This window comes from Suncus etruscus, chromosome 2, assembly GCF_024139225.1.
Source record: "Suncus etruscus isolate mSunEtr1 chromosome 2, mSunEtr1.pri.cur, whole genome shotgun sequence".
Lineage (NCBI taxonomy): Eukaryota > Metazoa > Chordata > Mammalia > Eulipotyphla > Soricidae > Suncus > Suncus etruscus.
The window spans coordinates 31,769,920-31,783,984 of record NC_064849.1 but is presented as its reverse complement, the minus strand read 5'-3'; the positions used below and the strand labels follow the sequence as shown (position 1 = coordinate 31,783,984).

The following is a 14,065-nucleotide window of genomic DNA, read 5'->3' as shown; positions in this document are numbered from 1 at the left end:
AGCTTGTGCAGGGAGGTGGGGCAGTCCCAGGCCTGACTTGGCCCTGGGGGGAAATGGAGCCCAGCCCCCCTTTTGGTCCCCCAGCAGCAGCAGCAGCAGCAAAAGCCTGCAGGACACCATTCGGATCACTAGTCCACACTGAGATGGTTTATTTACTGGGGAGGGAGGGGGCGCTTCGTCAGAAGGCTGAGGAGGGAGCTCTTGGGAGGCACCCCCTCCTCTCTCAGCACCCCCAGCCTCAGCAACTCATCTACAGTCCGACCCCAGGGTCTGACCCTGGGAGGCGGCTGGCGTCAGGCAGCCAAACTGCATAAATACTGGGCCACAGCCTGAATCAGCAGTGTCAGGGAGGTGGAAGGGGGGGAGGTTAAGGGAGCCGGATTGAGGTGCTGGCTCGGCGGGTACCATCCTTGGTGCTTGGTGGGGACTTGTCCTGAGGGCCCACAGAAGCCAGGGAGAGGGAAACCCGGTGGCAAGCCGAAGTCTAGCAGGTGGGGGCCTAGGTGTTGCGGCAGGGTCAGGTGCTGTTGCCCGGTTCCTGCTCAAAGAGCTGCATGGCGAGCTGGGTGCGAGTGCCCAGGCCTTCGAGTGCGCTCTGACGGCAGCGGTGGAACAAGTCCTCGCTGAGCCGGGCGCTGCACGCGGGTGCCCGATAGCGCTGCAGCAACGTGGGCTCCACAGCGCGCAGGACATGCAGGCCCGAGGAGAAGCGCACGAACAGTTCATAGACATCTAGGCCCTCCAGCAGGTCCTCCTCCTGCTCCAAAGCGGCGGCCAGCCGCCCACGGGCTGCCACGTAGTCGGAGTTGTAGAAACAGGCCTCGCTGGAAGCCTGGCGGTCAAAGCGACCCGTGTCTCGGCCCAGCTCCGGGGGCCCCGGGCCCTGCGGTGGGGCCACGGCTGGGTGGAAGATTTGGAAGTGCATGGGGAAAAAGGCCTGCCAGCCTGCGATGGCATGCATGCGGCAGCGGTTGAGGAAGTCAGGGGTGAGGACCGTGTCTGGCCCGGCCAGCAGAAAGAGTGTGTCCAATGGGTGCTTCTTGGAAAGCAGATCCATGAGGCGCAACGGGGAGGGCGCAGAGGTCTGAACACTGAGCCAGGGCACCCGGGTGCCAGGGAATCGTCGTTCCAGCTCTGCCACGTGGGCCTTGACGGGGGCAAAGATGTCAGCGTGTGCGGCAGCACGCTGGGCCTGCCGGGGCTCATAAAGCAACATGAGGGTGAGCGCGGCTGCGGGGTCCCCTGGCTTCAACACAGCCGAGGCGAAGGCCTCCAGGAAGCCGGGTGCCAGGTCACGCTCGTCGGCTGCCAGAGGCAGCAACACGGTGAGACGGGATGCTTCGGTGACATAGGGCACGGGCAGGATTTCCACGCGGCTTAGTGGCCGCAGCAGCTGCACACGACGGGTCAGGGCCCGCCGACCACCTTGAGGGGTCAGCGCCTCCAGCTGTAAGTCCAACGTATATTCCATGCCCCGAGCCGGGTCAAAGCGGCGGTAGCCATTCACCAGCTGCTGTTTACGGAGCCGCAGGGCTGGGTGGTAGCGGCGGTTGAGTTCTTCCAGGGCGGTCCCCAGAACTTCGGCCACATCGGCGCGGTCTGCCCCTCGAAGTGGGCAGCGAGGCGAGCCATCGGCGCAGGAGAAGGTGTGCTGCTCTGTGAAATAGTCCCAGCGCAGCACCTCAAAGCGGGAAGCCGGGCGCGAGGGAGCCGGGATACCCACGGGCCAGGCGGCTGCCCGTTCTCCATCAGCAGCCAGGCGGCTAGTGTTCTGGATCTCCCACTGCATTGGAGGAAACAGTCAATAGCAAGGCAAAGACAGATCACAGGAGCAGGGTCCCCGCACTCCCCTGCCCACCCAGGGTTTCCACCTTTACTTTCTCAGAAGGCAAGAGCTTGAAAATTAAAGAAAGGGGCTCTCCAGAAAAGGTGGAAACAGATGCGGATGGCAAGCAGCTTTGTTTTGTGATTCTGGCATTCATGCTTTCTTTCCTGGAACCTCTTATTTTTTGGCAGGAGGTGGGGTGGGGTAGTGGCACAACTGGCAGTGCTCAGGGGTTACTCCTGGTTTTGCGCTCAGGAATCACTTTTGACATGCTCAGGGGACCATACGGATGCCTGGGGATCCAATTCAGGTTAGCCTCATGCAAGGCAAGTAAGTGCCTCATCAGTCTTTTTCTCTCTGGCACAGGGCTGACTCCTGATTCTGTACTTAGGGATCACTCCTGTCAGGACTTGGGGGACCATACAGAAAACTGGGAGTGAATTCAGGTTTGCTGTGTGCAAGTCCAGTGCCCTATTCTGCTCTCTCTCCAGCCCCTCCTGAGGTCTCTGAGACCTCCCTCAACCTGTCCCTCCCTCCCTGAGCTTATATCATACCTGCAGCTCCTGGATCTCCTGGTACGTGCGTTCTAGTTCTGCCCGAGCAAAAGCCTTGTGCAGCTGGTACATGTGCACAGGATCCCGCACAGGGTAGGCAGTCAGGGCACTTCGGAAACGAGGGTCTCGCTCCTGCACAGACTCCCCAGGGCCCAGCTCCAGATAGCTGTATTGCACCCCCTGAGGAAAGAAGGGAAGGGAATCTGGTGGCGTGAAGGCTGAGGTACAGTACCTCTCCCACCAACCCCCAGCATGTCTCATCTCCCACTTCTAATCCTGTGGGTTTAATTTTCACTTGACCAAGTGGGAACATGTGGCTTTGGGCAAACCTCTGTGAGCCCTTCTGTGAAATGGGCTTACATCTGAATAAAACAGCCAACACCAAACACTTAAAGAGTGTGCAAGGTGGGCCCGGAGAGATAGCACTGTGGCGTTTGCCTTGCAAGCAGCCGATCCAGGACCAAAGGTGGTTGGTTCGAATCCCGGTGTCCCATATGGTCCCTCGTGCCTGCCAGGAGCTATTTCTGAGCAGACAGTCAGGAGTAACCCCTGCGCATTGCTGGGTGTGGCCCAAAAACCAAAAAAAAAAAAAAAAAAAAGAAGTGTGCAAGGTATGCCCTCATTTTCTTTCTTTCTTTCTTTTTTGTTTTTTGTTTTTTGTTTTTTTTTGGTTTTGGTTTTTGGTCACACCCGGCAGCACTCAGGGGTTACTCCTGGCTCTATGCTCAGAAATCGCTCCTGGCAGGCTCAAGGGACCATATGGGATGCTGGAATTCGAACCACCGTCCTGCATGCAAGGCAAACACCCTACCTCCATGCTGTCTCTCTGGACACCCATTTTTTTCAAGTCCTTTCAGTTAGCTCCATGGCTGTGGTGAAGCTGGGGATATTCCGTTTTTGTTGTTGTTGTTGTTGTTTTTAGGTCACACCCGGAGGCGCTAAGGAGTTATTCCTGGCTCTGTGCTCAGAAATCGCTCCTGGCAGGCTCAGGGAACTGTATGGGATGTTGGGATTCGAATCACCATCTGTCCTGGGGCTGGCCACTTGCAAAGCAAATACCCTACCGCTCCGGCCCCAAGATTCAGTTTTTTACTGGCAGTCATGAGGAGAGAATATGACAGCACTGGCCCAGAAGGCCTTGACCTTTATCTCCAACCACCAACTTGTTGGAGGAAGTAGGCATGCTCAGACAACTCACTAGCAGGATGCCTTCTCTTCCTACCTCGTGATGTCCGGTACAACCCACGCCGGTGGCGTCCAGGATACAGCGGCCTAGCCACTCGTCAGGGCGGGCACTGATGATTTCATTGCGGCAGCTTTCCAGGTGGGGGCGCAGCTGCTGCAGCAGAGCACGGGACAGCAGCACCCCGAAGCCCCCGTGACAGTAGCGGCCAGGGGAGGGCTCCCCGCTGATAAAGTCCTGAGGGCGGCCCAGATAGAGATGGGCCGCAGTAGCCAGGCTGAGGTGGCCCACTAGGCGTGCCAGTCCATGTGCCTCCGTGTAGGTGGCATCGGGGACCAGGAAGAACCAGTCAAAATCATCTCCGTGCTGCTCCAGCAGGTGGCGCAATGCCAGGTGCAAGTGTCCAACAGGCCTCTCCTCACCCAGGGTCACCACGGTCATGCCTGGAGGTGCCCGGCGGCCTCTGGAATCCGTCAGGAAGACCACACGTTCTAGCCGGTGTCCCAATGTGCGGTTCACGGCCACGCCTAGCGTGGATAACGTGGCCTGGGAGGTCAGCACGGCCACCAGCAACTTCTGCCTGATGCCCAGCTCCGTGCTGATGTAGCGGGTTCTGGGGAAGAATTTGGCACAAGGTTAGCAAAAGACACTATGCCCTGGGGAGGGAAGGAGAGGACATAGATCACCCAACAAGACAGGTCATGTCCCGCTGGGGCCTTCACATGAGCACTGACTGGTCTTACAACACAATGCTCTGGGGCCATGGTTATTTCCATGCCATAAGGTAGATCAACTGCATTTATTTCCTGTTTCGCTCATTAGTATGTCCCAGGGCATGTTGGCATGTCGAGATGGGTCCTTAGCTTGAGCCTCTGAACCACATTAAACACGGCGGGGGGGGGGTGGGTAGAGAAGGGAGGCTCTCTATTGAAAACACTCAGCCACACGGGTTCTCCACATACAACCTGTATTTACTTTCATGCAAATATTATGGCAAGGGATTTAATATGACATTAAGTCAGGGTAAAGGAAAATATCGCCTAGGGAGACCTGGAGTGCATTTACTTGCTTGCTTGAGGATTCCAGTGCTCGCCTTCTATTGGGCAGCAGTGAACCTGCTGAACTGGGTTTTGAAGTCGGTGTTACCTGGGGTGAAATTATTTTAACTCCTTGGCAGAGGCATCAAAGAACCGGGTACATCACCACACCACACCCCACTCTCATCCCCAAGTGCCCCTCCCAGGAACAAGAGATCAAGTTAAATCCCAGCGGCCTTTATTTTTTTTTAATTTTCCTCTCTCCACCCACCCACTCTGTGCAGACCTTAGTCATTTTTATGAGCCGGGAAAGCTAAGAGGATTTGGAGGGTCAAAGAGGATGGGGAGAAACCGTGGGGTGTGTGTCTGGACAGAGGGGGGGAGCCGATTTAGAACTGCAGCGGAGCAAATTCAGCCCAGGCCTGGACCGTGCCCAGAAGAGAGGGCCAGGGATGTACCCCGTGCCCTGCGGGTAGCAAGGCCATCGGAAGTTATCGTGGCCAGAAGACTTCCTGGCCCGTTTCCTTCCGGAGCCTGTCCGAGCCCCCCAGCGGCCTCCTCCCCGCACCCATCCCGGGCTGGGTGCCCAAGGGGGTGGGGCACGGATTCCTACCTGATGGCCTTCTTGGCGGTCTGGCCGGGCTGTGCGGGGTGGTAGGGCAAGACCCGCGGCTCCCAATTCTCCCCGGTGCCGGCCTCGGGCCTTTCGCGCTCTGCTCCGGGTTGCACCGAATTGGGCCGACGCGCCGCATTGCTGTTGCTGCGAGGGGGCAGCTCGGGATCCCCGGACTGGGGTGGCCCGGGGCCGCAGGGCTCCTCCACCCAGGTGACGCTGAGCAGGCTCAGGGTGAAGCCCAGGGAGATGCCCACAGCCACGGGCCCGGCGGGCCGCAGCACCGACAGCAGCAGCGACGCCCGCATGGCGCCGGGACCGCGGGGCCCGGCCCGGAGCCCGCGATCGGCCGGCCCCAGCGCCCCACGAGGAGTGGTCTCCAAGGGGGCCGGGCCGGCCAGGGGGCGGATCCGCAGGGCCTGGGGCCGGCAGGAAGGAAGGCAGGCAGACAGGCAGGCAGGCGAGCAGGCAAGCGGGCGGGCCGGCTCCCCCTCCCCGCCGAGCAGGGCCGAGCCGCTCGCCCGGAGGAGCCGGCGCCAGGCTCCGGGTTCGTGCAACTGGGCGCAACTGGAAGCCTCGGTGGGGGCCGCAGCGGTCCGACGTGTCACTGCCGGGCCACGCCCCCGGTGGGCGGAGTCTCGGCTCCCAGCTCGGGGCAAGGGAAGCGCCCCCGGAAGTGCCCCTTCCCCGAGTTGGGCGGGGCCCCCGGCCTTCCCGCGACGTGATTGGTTCATCTCGGGTGACGTCTGTCAGAGACGCCCCGCCCCTGCCGGGGACGGTGCGCGCGGAGTGACGTCACGAGCCTAGGCCCGGAGCTGTCCATCAGCACCAAAGGCCGCGCGGGCGGGCTCAGGGCATGGGGCCGCGGCTCTGGGGCGGCCTGAGCCCCTGCTCCTGCTCCTGCTCCTCTCCCTTCTCCAGGCTCTCTCTACCCGAGTTCCCGGACGCCGCGGGACTGGAGCGCCAGGCAGTGTTGTTCCAAGCGGAGCGGCGCCCGTGGCCGAGCGGAGACGGATCCCTCCGGCGGTCCAGCAGCCCCCTTTCCCCTGCACCAGGGGACTTTGGCCCGGACCAGAACTCGGTCAGCTGGGACCTCTGGCACCCAGCCACCCCCGGGCTTCTCCGGCCTCTTCGCTCCGGAGCTCAGGTCGCCTCCAGCCCAGGTAGAATGTTGGACAACCCCGGCTTGATCTCCTAGCTTGCCTCCTCCCCACCACCCCTGGCAGCTAGCTGACTGGCTTGCACCTCTTCCCAACCCTGTTGCCCCCTCTTTAACTTCTTCACCCCACCTCCCCCGGCCCAGTTCTGGTTCTGGCTAGGGACTGTTGTTTCCCTTTGTCTCCTGCCTGCTTTCCACCCCCACTTCAAGGATGCTTGCCGAGCTGCATGTAGATCCACTCCTTTGTCCACAGTGTCCATTCTCCCCACATCCCCTCTCTCCTCCTCTCTCGAAAGAGACTGAGACTTCTTTTTTTCCTTGACTTTGACTTCGACTTCGTCTCTATCAGACAGACTCGGCAGGGTGATCCTCTTCTGTCCCCAGCGCTATGTCCGGCACTTTGGCAACACTGCGGTTCCAGCTGCTGCCCCCCGAGCCAGATGATGCCTTCTGGGGTGCACCCTGTGAACAGCCCCTGGAGCGTAGGTACCAGGCACTGCCCGCCTTCATCTGCATCATGTGCTGTCTGTTCGGAGTCGTCTACTGCTTCTTCGGTGAGAATTCTTCCTTCCCTCATCTGGGAACCCCGCTCTTTCCCCCAGATTATTTCTTAGAGATATCTTGAAGCTCTCCAGGACCATCACTGCCATTGCTTTGGCTAACTTTGTTTTCTCTCTTTTGTCATCTCACACGTGTTCAGAGATGACCCAAACTCTAGAATGGAGGAAACACAGGTGTTCCTCTAAGGTTGGCTCAACTTTGAACCTGGCTCAGCTCCTTACTAGTGGTGACACCCCCGGGGACACTACTGGTCTGAGCCTTGATTTTCTCATCTGAACAGCGGGGACAATGATATCTGTCTCACGTAGGTTGTTGGTGAGAATTCAGGGACTTTCCAACCATGTCACACATTGTGGGGAAGACGCATTTGAGTCACAGTGCTAGGGTGGAGCTGAAAACATCTAGGGGGGTGGAATAAGCCTCATCGTGTCCTCCATTCCATAGGACATATTGTCTCAAGTAGGAGTGACTTCTGCATATGGGGCATGTGAGACATATTAGTGGGCTAGAATGGAGTCCTACACATAGAGATTGCTTCCAAGGCAGTCTCCGTTGAGGACTGCTGTGAGTGGCTGGAAGGGGTGGCTAGAACGCACATCTGAATAGGCAAGGAATGGGGTGTGTGTGTTGAAATCCAGTCCCTGATCCACAGAAGTGCCTGATGGATTAGTGAAGGAAATGCTCAGTGTCAGCAAGAACTGCAGAATGTCAGAGAAGGGAGCGAGGATCCCCTAAGAAGATCCCTAAGAAGAGTTGAAGGAGGCTGGCTAGGCTGGCCAGAAGCTGGCAGGAGCCTTGGAACTCTGAAGTCTCCACTCCTCCCCCTTGGTGGCTGGGATGGAAGCCAGATAGCGCCTCCCCACCCACCCTCAAACTCTGGACTGAATAACAGAAGAGTGGGCAGTCAGGCGGAGGTGCCCCTGGGAGAGTTCAGCACACACTCTAAGAAGCATGTGTCCCCCCCACTTCTCTGGGCTCCATAGCCACCTGCTCCCAGTTGTGCCATGCAGCCCAGTATTCTCTTTTGTGACCACCCTATTCCCAGGCTCTCAGACACCAACTTCTTGGGCAGACCCTACTCCTCTTTCTAACCCCAGAAGCTTTAAGACATCAGTTTTCCACTCATTCCTGGAGTTGCATCTCTTTTTTATTTGAGGGTTGGGGTCAGTGTTTGATCCATATTTAGCAGATGCTTAGGGTTTGCTCCTGGATCTGTGCTCAGGAGTTATTCCTGGCTGTGCTGGCAGAAGTTAAGTTCAGAGACTGAACTGGGGTCGACCACCTGTAAGACAGTCCTATCTTCCTGGCCCCATTACTCCTATTTTTGTTTTGTTTTGTTTTTTGGGTCACACCCAGCAATGCTCAGGGGTTATTCTTGGCTCTATGCTCAGAAATTGCTCCTGGCAGACTTAAAAGACCATATGGGATTCTGGGATTCGAACCACCATCCTTCTGCATGCAAGGCAAATGCCCTACCTCCATGCTATCTCTCTGGCCCCATTACTTCTATCTTTGATCCCTTTTTGGTCTAACTCCAGTTCTTATGCCCTCATTGTCCCATTGGTCTCCCCCCAACCCCTGATTTCAGTGGTCCTGTTTTTATGACCTCAATGCTACCCTTTCTCAGAAGCACTATAACACTGACTCTCAGCAATTCTGCTTCTTTCAATGTCTTTGACCTTACCCTGCAACACTGCCTGACATCCCTCTTCTGTCTGTTGGCACCCTTATAATATGGCCCTGTCTTTTTTGGCCATACCCTGTGGTGCTCAAGGTTGATTCCTCGCTCTGTGCTCACGGATCACTCATGGCAGAGTTCAGGGGACCATAATGAGTGCTGGGGATGAAACTTGGGCTGGCCACATGTAAGGCAAATGCCCTATCCTATGTACTATCACTCTGGCTTCTACTATGCTGTCTTGGAAGCCCTGGTCCCTTCAAATATCTCAGCTTTCTGAATCTGTGTGTAACTCATCTCTTAAATTTTTTTTATGTTTTCGTTTTTGGGCCTCACCTGGAGGCTCAGGGGTTACTCCTGGCTCTGCATTCAGGAATCACTCCTGGTGATGTGATTCATCACTCCTGCTTGGGAGACCATATGCGATGCCAAGGACTGAATTCCGGTTGGCTATGAGCAAGGCAAGCACCCTACCTGCTGTGCTATTGCTCTGGCTCCTCATGTTTTTTTCTGATAGTCAAACACCTCCTATTTCTGAACAATCCCTCCTCAGACCCCAGAGACTCTAGGCCAATGTCTTTATCACCCTAGTAGTATCACACTACCTCTTTGGCTTCTATGACCTCAAAGACCAATAACCCAATCAGTGATCTCTCTTGACTCCACAAATCCCCAATTCCCCTGGCCTTCAAACACCAATGCTCCCCTCCACAATTGTTCCCCCAATGGCCCCATCACTGAGGACTTGGGATCCTGGTGACTTTCCAGTGCTCTAATACAGTTATGCCCACCTCTACCAGTCTGTCCCTGACCTCTGAAACTGTAGCCTCTTATAGTCACCACCTTTTGTTTTTACTTTGGGGCCACAGTGACATTGCTCATTGTTTACTCTTGGATCTAACCTCAAAAATCACTTGTGGCTGTGTTCAAAGACCCATATGGTCGCAGAGATTGAACCTAGGTCGGCCATATGAAAGGCAAATACCCTACAGCTGTGCTCCCCGAATTTTAGTTTGTAGGCCATATCCAGCTGCTTTCAGGCCTTGCTCCTGGCTCTGTGTTTCAAGGATCATCTATTTAGCTTTTGTTTGTTTGGTTTTTTGACCACACCCAGTGGCATTTAGAGTTACTCCTGGTTCTGTGTTCAGAAGTCACTCCTGGCAGGCTAGGGGACTATATGGGATGCCGGGGATCGAACCTGGGTTGGCCTCATGCAAGACAAATGTCCCACCTACTATACTATCGCTCGGGCCCAAGGGTCACCTATTTGGTAGTGGGAATTGAGTCCGGGTTGGCTGTGTGCAGTGCCTGAACCCCTGTACTTTAATCTCTGGCCTGAGTTGTTCTCTTTTTGGACCTTCCGCTCCAGGTTACCGCTGCTTCAAGGCGGTGCTCTTCCTCACGGGCCTGCTCTTCGGCTCCGTGATCATCTTCCTGCTGTGCTACCGAGAGCGGGTGCTGGAGACGCAGCTGAGCGCCAAGGCGAGCGCAGGCATCGCCCTGGGCATCGGGCTGCTATGTGGGCTGGTAGCCATGCTGGTGCGTAGCGTGGGCCTCTTCCTGGTGGGCCTGCTCCTGGGGCTGCTGCTGGCCTCCGCGGCCTTGCTGGGCTCGTCACCCTACTACCAGCCAGGTTCTGTGTGGGGCCCCCTGGGGCTGCTCCTGGGGGGCGGCCTGCTGTGTGCCCTGCTCACACTGCGCTGGCCCCGCCCGCTGACTACTTTGGCCACCGCTGTCACGGGGGCAGCGCTCATTGCCACCGCTGCTGACTACTTTGCCGAGCTGCTGCTGCTGGGGCGCTATGCTGTGGAGCGGCTACGGGCAGCCCCCGTACCCCAGCTCTGCTGGCGTAGCTGGGCCGTGCTGGCCCTCTGGCCTCTGCTCAGCCTGATGGGCGTGCTGGTGCAGTGGCGGGTGACTGCCGAGAGGGATTCCCACACAGAAGGTGAGAGCATAGGCCCCACTGGCTTGCAGGGGTGAAATGGGTGGGGGCATATGAAGGGTAGGTAGAAGCTGGAGAGTTAGATGACTGGTGTGGGGAACTGGGGGGAGACAGGGACTCAGGACCACCAATCAGTCCACCCCAGCTCTGGGAATATGGCAGGGACAGGCAGAAAGGGCCTCTCATTTTGGTGGGGGAGAGTTGGAGTGGGGCAGGTGCTAGGCATGCAAACAGATGAGATGGTTTTCACAGCACAGAGCTTGGTGCAAGAGGTGCACAGGGCCAGGTGAATCACAGGGCAGTCAAAGGGAAGAGATGACATATGGGCAGAGGTGAAGGATCAAGGGAATGAACGTTGCCAGTGAAGACCAGAGGGAGAGTCAGTCAAGCAGAGAGCTGAGATTGAGGAGGAAGGGCAGAAGGACGAAAACGCTGGGGAGTCCCAATGTTAGAGATGGGTTAGAGATGGGTAGTGGTTATTGGGAGAGAGGGACATGCCTGCTGATGTTCAGAGGTTACTTCTGGTTCAGTGTTTGAAGGCAGTCCTGGTGTTGCTAGAGGAACCATGCACCTGGCATGAGAGCTGGACCAATTTTGGGTCAAGCTTGCATTCCTGACTTTGTTGCTGCTCTTGTTGGCTCACCTGGCAGAGCCCAGAATGGGGAGAGAGCCTGGCACTGGACAGCAGGGCCAGATATGTGGGCATCTTCTGAAGATGTGTGGGGCAATTCTGAGAGGCTAGAGAGCAGGCAGGGTGTATGTGGGGAAGCTACAGACAGGAGGGTCTGGAGCCCAGGGAGGGAGCTTGGGGAGGCCTGAGATCCGCTGAGGCGCTGCTCTGGCCCTCCCTTCTCAGTGGTCATCAGCCGGCAGCGGCGACGGGTGCAGCTGATGCGGATTCGACAGCAGGAGGAACGCAAGGAAAAGCGGCGGAGAAAGAGACCCCCCAGAGCCCCCTCCAGGGGAAATAGGGCTCCTCCAAGGCCCAGGCCCCCTGACCCTGCATATCGGCGTAGGCCAGTGCCCATCAAACGTTTCAATGGAGATGTCCTCTCCCCGGTGAGCATCCCAAGTCCTGCAGCACAAATGGTGGACAGAGAGTGCCAGAATGATCCAACAGCATGCACCCTTCTCGTTGGCCTACTGTACCCCCTCACCTGGCAGCCCTTGAACTGGGATTGGGTACAAGGAAGGGTTCCAAGTAGAATCTTTTGGGGCCTCCCAATCTTTTGGGGTGCTGGTGCCACTCATGGTAATTCTTGGGCAGCTTAGTTCAGTGGATTGAATGCGAGGGCCCAACAGGCTCACCCCATCAGTGCTCAAACCTTACAAACCACTTCTGTGACTCTTAGAGGCGACTCCTAAAGGTTGCTACATTGGGGATGCCCAGGGGACTTTTGTGGTGCCAGGATGTGAGAACTGTGCCTCTACTGCTGTGCTCTCCCCTGGTACCCAAGCAGATTATTTTTCTTTTGTTTCTGGGCCACACCCAGCCATGGTCAAGGTTTACTCTTGGCTCTGCATTTAGGGATCATTCTTTGTGTGACTTGGGGAACAATATGGGGTGCTGGGGATCAAATCTAGGTTGGGTGTGTAAAGGCAAGTGCCCTATCCACTATACTGTCTGTCGAGCCCCCTGAGCAGAATTTTGTTTATTTGTTTTTACCACACCTAGCAGTACTTGGGACTTACTTCTGGTTCTGCACTCAGGAGTTATTCCTGGCAGGGCTCAGGGGATCATAAAGGATGCTGGAGATTAAACCCATGTGAGTTACATGCAAGGCAGGTGCCCTCCCTGCTGTGCTATATTTGCAGACCAGCAGTAGGATTTCTAAGTGTGTGGGGGACAGTGCTCAGAGTTGTGGACCCCAGGTATGGGGAGAATGGTGAGGGGCTGAGCTGCAGTAGAGTGGAGTGAGTCTCAGCAGGTGTGGCCTTGAAGTGACTCTCTCTCTCACCTATTTCTCTCCCACAGAGCTACATCCAGAGCTTTCGGGATCGGCAGACGGGCAGCTCCCTGAGCTCCTTCATGTCCTCGCCCACAGAGGCAGACTATGAGTACGGGTCCCAGGGGCCGCTGACCGCCTGCTCAGGGCCACCTGTGAGGGTATAGCAGCCTGCTGTTCCTGCCGACCCAAATTCTGGTCACCAGCGCTGTCAGCTAGGGAAGACTGCTGGGTTCTGCAGCCTCTGGCTATCCCTTTCTTTGCTCTGGTAGGGGCAGCCAGGACACCAGCAGGGAAGACGTGCCTCTGGCATGGCTTGACCTTGGGGCAAGCCCCTTCCCCAGTGTCTGCGGGACTCCTGGGGGATATACTGGAGGGCGAGCTCTGTTTCAGGTGTGCTCAGGGTTATGAATGTGCCACCTGTGTGTGTGTGTGTGTGAGGAGGGGGTCTTGGAGGGGTCTTAGGCTGCTGGTGGGTAGGTCTTCTCCAAGGCTGGCTTCCATACTGTCACACTGCTCCCTCCTGCTCCCTCACTAGGGCCCCTTTCCTGCATGGAAAGGCTCTGCCTTCCTCCTCCACCAATGGGTCTCTCCACCACACTCATTGTGTTCCCAGGCCAGTGGCAGCAGCCCTCACCCTGATCCCCTGATCTCTGCAAAGCCACCCACATGTGGGTAGTGGTAGGGGCTGAGGGAGGGGACTACATTTCTGGGCTGGGTTGGTGTGGGAGGGGATGGGCCTGGCGGGAGGGAGGGGGCTCAAGTGCACGTTGCATGTCTGGTGTCAGTCCGGCCAGCCTGGACACCTCATGCTTCTGTCTTCCTCCCTCCTCACCTCCCAACTCTGTTTTACATCTTTTATAAATGTGCCAAACTGTGACCCAGAGTGGTGGTCTTTGGGGACTGGCACTTTCATGGGCCATATGGGTGTTCTGATGACCTTGATCCCTTGGGTCCCTTACTAGCTGGCAAGGGTGGAGGTCTGGGCAGGGGTGCACCTGCCTCATCAGTCACACAGAGAACCAAGGGAGAGGTGGCACCACTTTTATTGTCTCCCAGTCTCCCCAGGTCACCTGGCCCCTGCGGTCCCCCTCCCTGAGACTGGGGTGAGGATAAGTGTCTTCCAAGGTGTCCGAGGGCTCCGCCTGGCCCAACTCGCTTCTCCTAGCCTGCAGAGCAATGACTCTGTGTGGGGTTGGGCAGAGGTGGGCACCACCTTTCTCTCCCTGCCAGAGCTGAGCCTCCACCCAGAGCTGCCAGCCCCCTTTGTACCTCTGGAGGGGCTGTCTGGGAGGGCAGGCAGAGGGCACCAGCTAAGGGAATGAATGACAGCTGGAGCAACACCCATTCAGGGATGGGGGCATCTCCCAGGTGGAAGAGAAGAGCACTCACTTAGGGGCACCCTGTACCCAGAATGCCCTGGACCCTGTGAGACCCCCTGGTTCAGTAGGGCAGAAAGCAGGGGTGGAGGGGAGCGGGGGCAGGTAGTAGGACTAAGCTAGGAGGCTGATATGGTGCTGGGAAGAGAGAGACTTGCAATTGAGACAGGAAGGGGTGTGGCCTTTTG

At 57.2% G+C, this 14,065-nt stretch overlaps 2 protein-coding genes across 3 annotated transcripts; one reads left to right on the top strand and one right to left on the bottom strand.

The window, feature by feature from the left end:
* Positions 1-352: 352 nt before the first annotated feature.
* Positions 353-5,590, bottom strand: CHPF (chondroitin polymerizing factor). The gene is made up of 4 exons (XM_049768291.1): positions 5,213-5,590; positions 3,602-4,175; positions 2,380-2,559; positions 353-1,783 (listed from the first exon to the last, which is right to left on the bottom strand). The coding sequence occupies exons 1-4, from the start codon at positions 5,518-5,520 to the stop codon at positions 518-520; spliced, it is 2,328 nt and encodes a 775-aa protein (XP_049624248.1). The 5' UTR covers positions 5,521-5,590; the 3' UTR covers positions 353-517.
* Positions 5,591-6,007: 417 nt separating this feature from the next.
* Positions 6,008-12,941, top strand: TMEM198 (transmembrane protein 198). Of its 2 annotated transcripts, none has more exons than XM_049768297.1 (5): positions 6,008-6,375; positions 6,756-6,925; positions 9,980-10,555; positions 11,409-11,611; positions 12,528-12,941. In XM_049768297.1, exons 2-5 carry the CDS (start codon positions 6,760-6,762, stop codon positions 12,663-12,665), a joined length of 1,083 nt encoding a protein of 360 aa, XP_049624254.1. In that variant the 5' UTR covers positions 6,008-6,375; positions 6,756-6,759; the 3' UTR covers positions 12,666-12,941. The 2 variants fall into 2 exon arrangements, with proteins under 2 accessions (XP_049624254.1, XP_049624253.1); XM_049768296.1 differs by having other exon boundaries at positions 6,721-6,925.
* The last annotated feature ends 1,124 nt before the right edge of the window (positions 12,942-14,065 follow it).

Bases quoted from the DNA above. Each gene is read 5' to 3' on its own strand.
- CHPF (XM_049768291.1), bottom strand. From the start codon at position 5,520: ATGCGGGCGTCGCTGCTGCTGTCGGTGCTGCGGCCCGCCGGGCCCGTG. The intron at 4,176-5,212 runs GTAGGAATCCGT...ATTCTTCCCCAG, and splicing joins ACCGCCAAGAAGGCCATCAG to AACCCGCTACATCAGCACGG. The intron at 2,560-3,601 runs GTAGGAAGAGAA...TTCTTTCCTCAG, and splicing joins GTTGTACCGGACATCACGAG to GGGGTGCAATACAGCTATCT.
- TMEM198 (XM_049768297.1), top strand. From the start codon at position 6,760: ATGTCCGGCACTTTGGCAACACTGCGGTTCCAGCTGCTGCCCCCCGAG. The intron at 6,926-9,979 runs GTGAGAATTCTT...CTTCCGCTCCAG, and splicing joins AGTCGTCTACTGCTTCTTCG to GTTACCGCTGCTTCAAGGCG. The intron at 10,556-11,408 runs GTGAGAGCATAG...CTCCCTTCTCAG, and splicing joins GAGGGATTCCCACACAGAAG to TGGTCATCAGCCGGCAGCGG.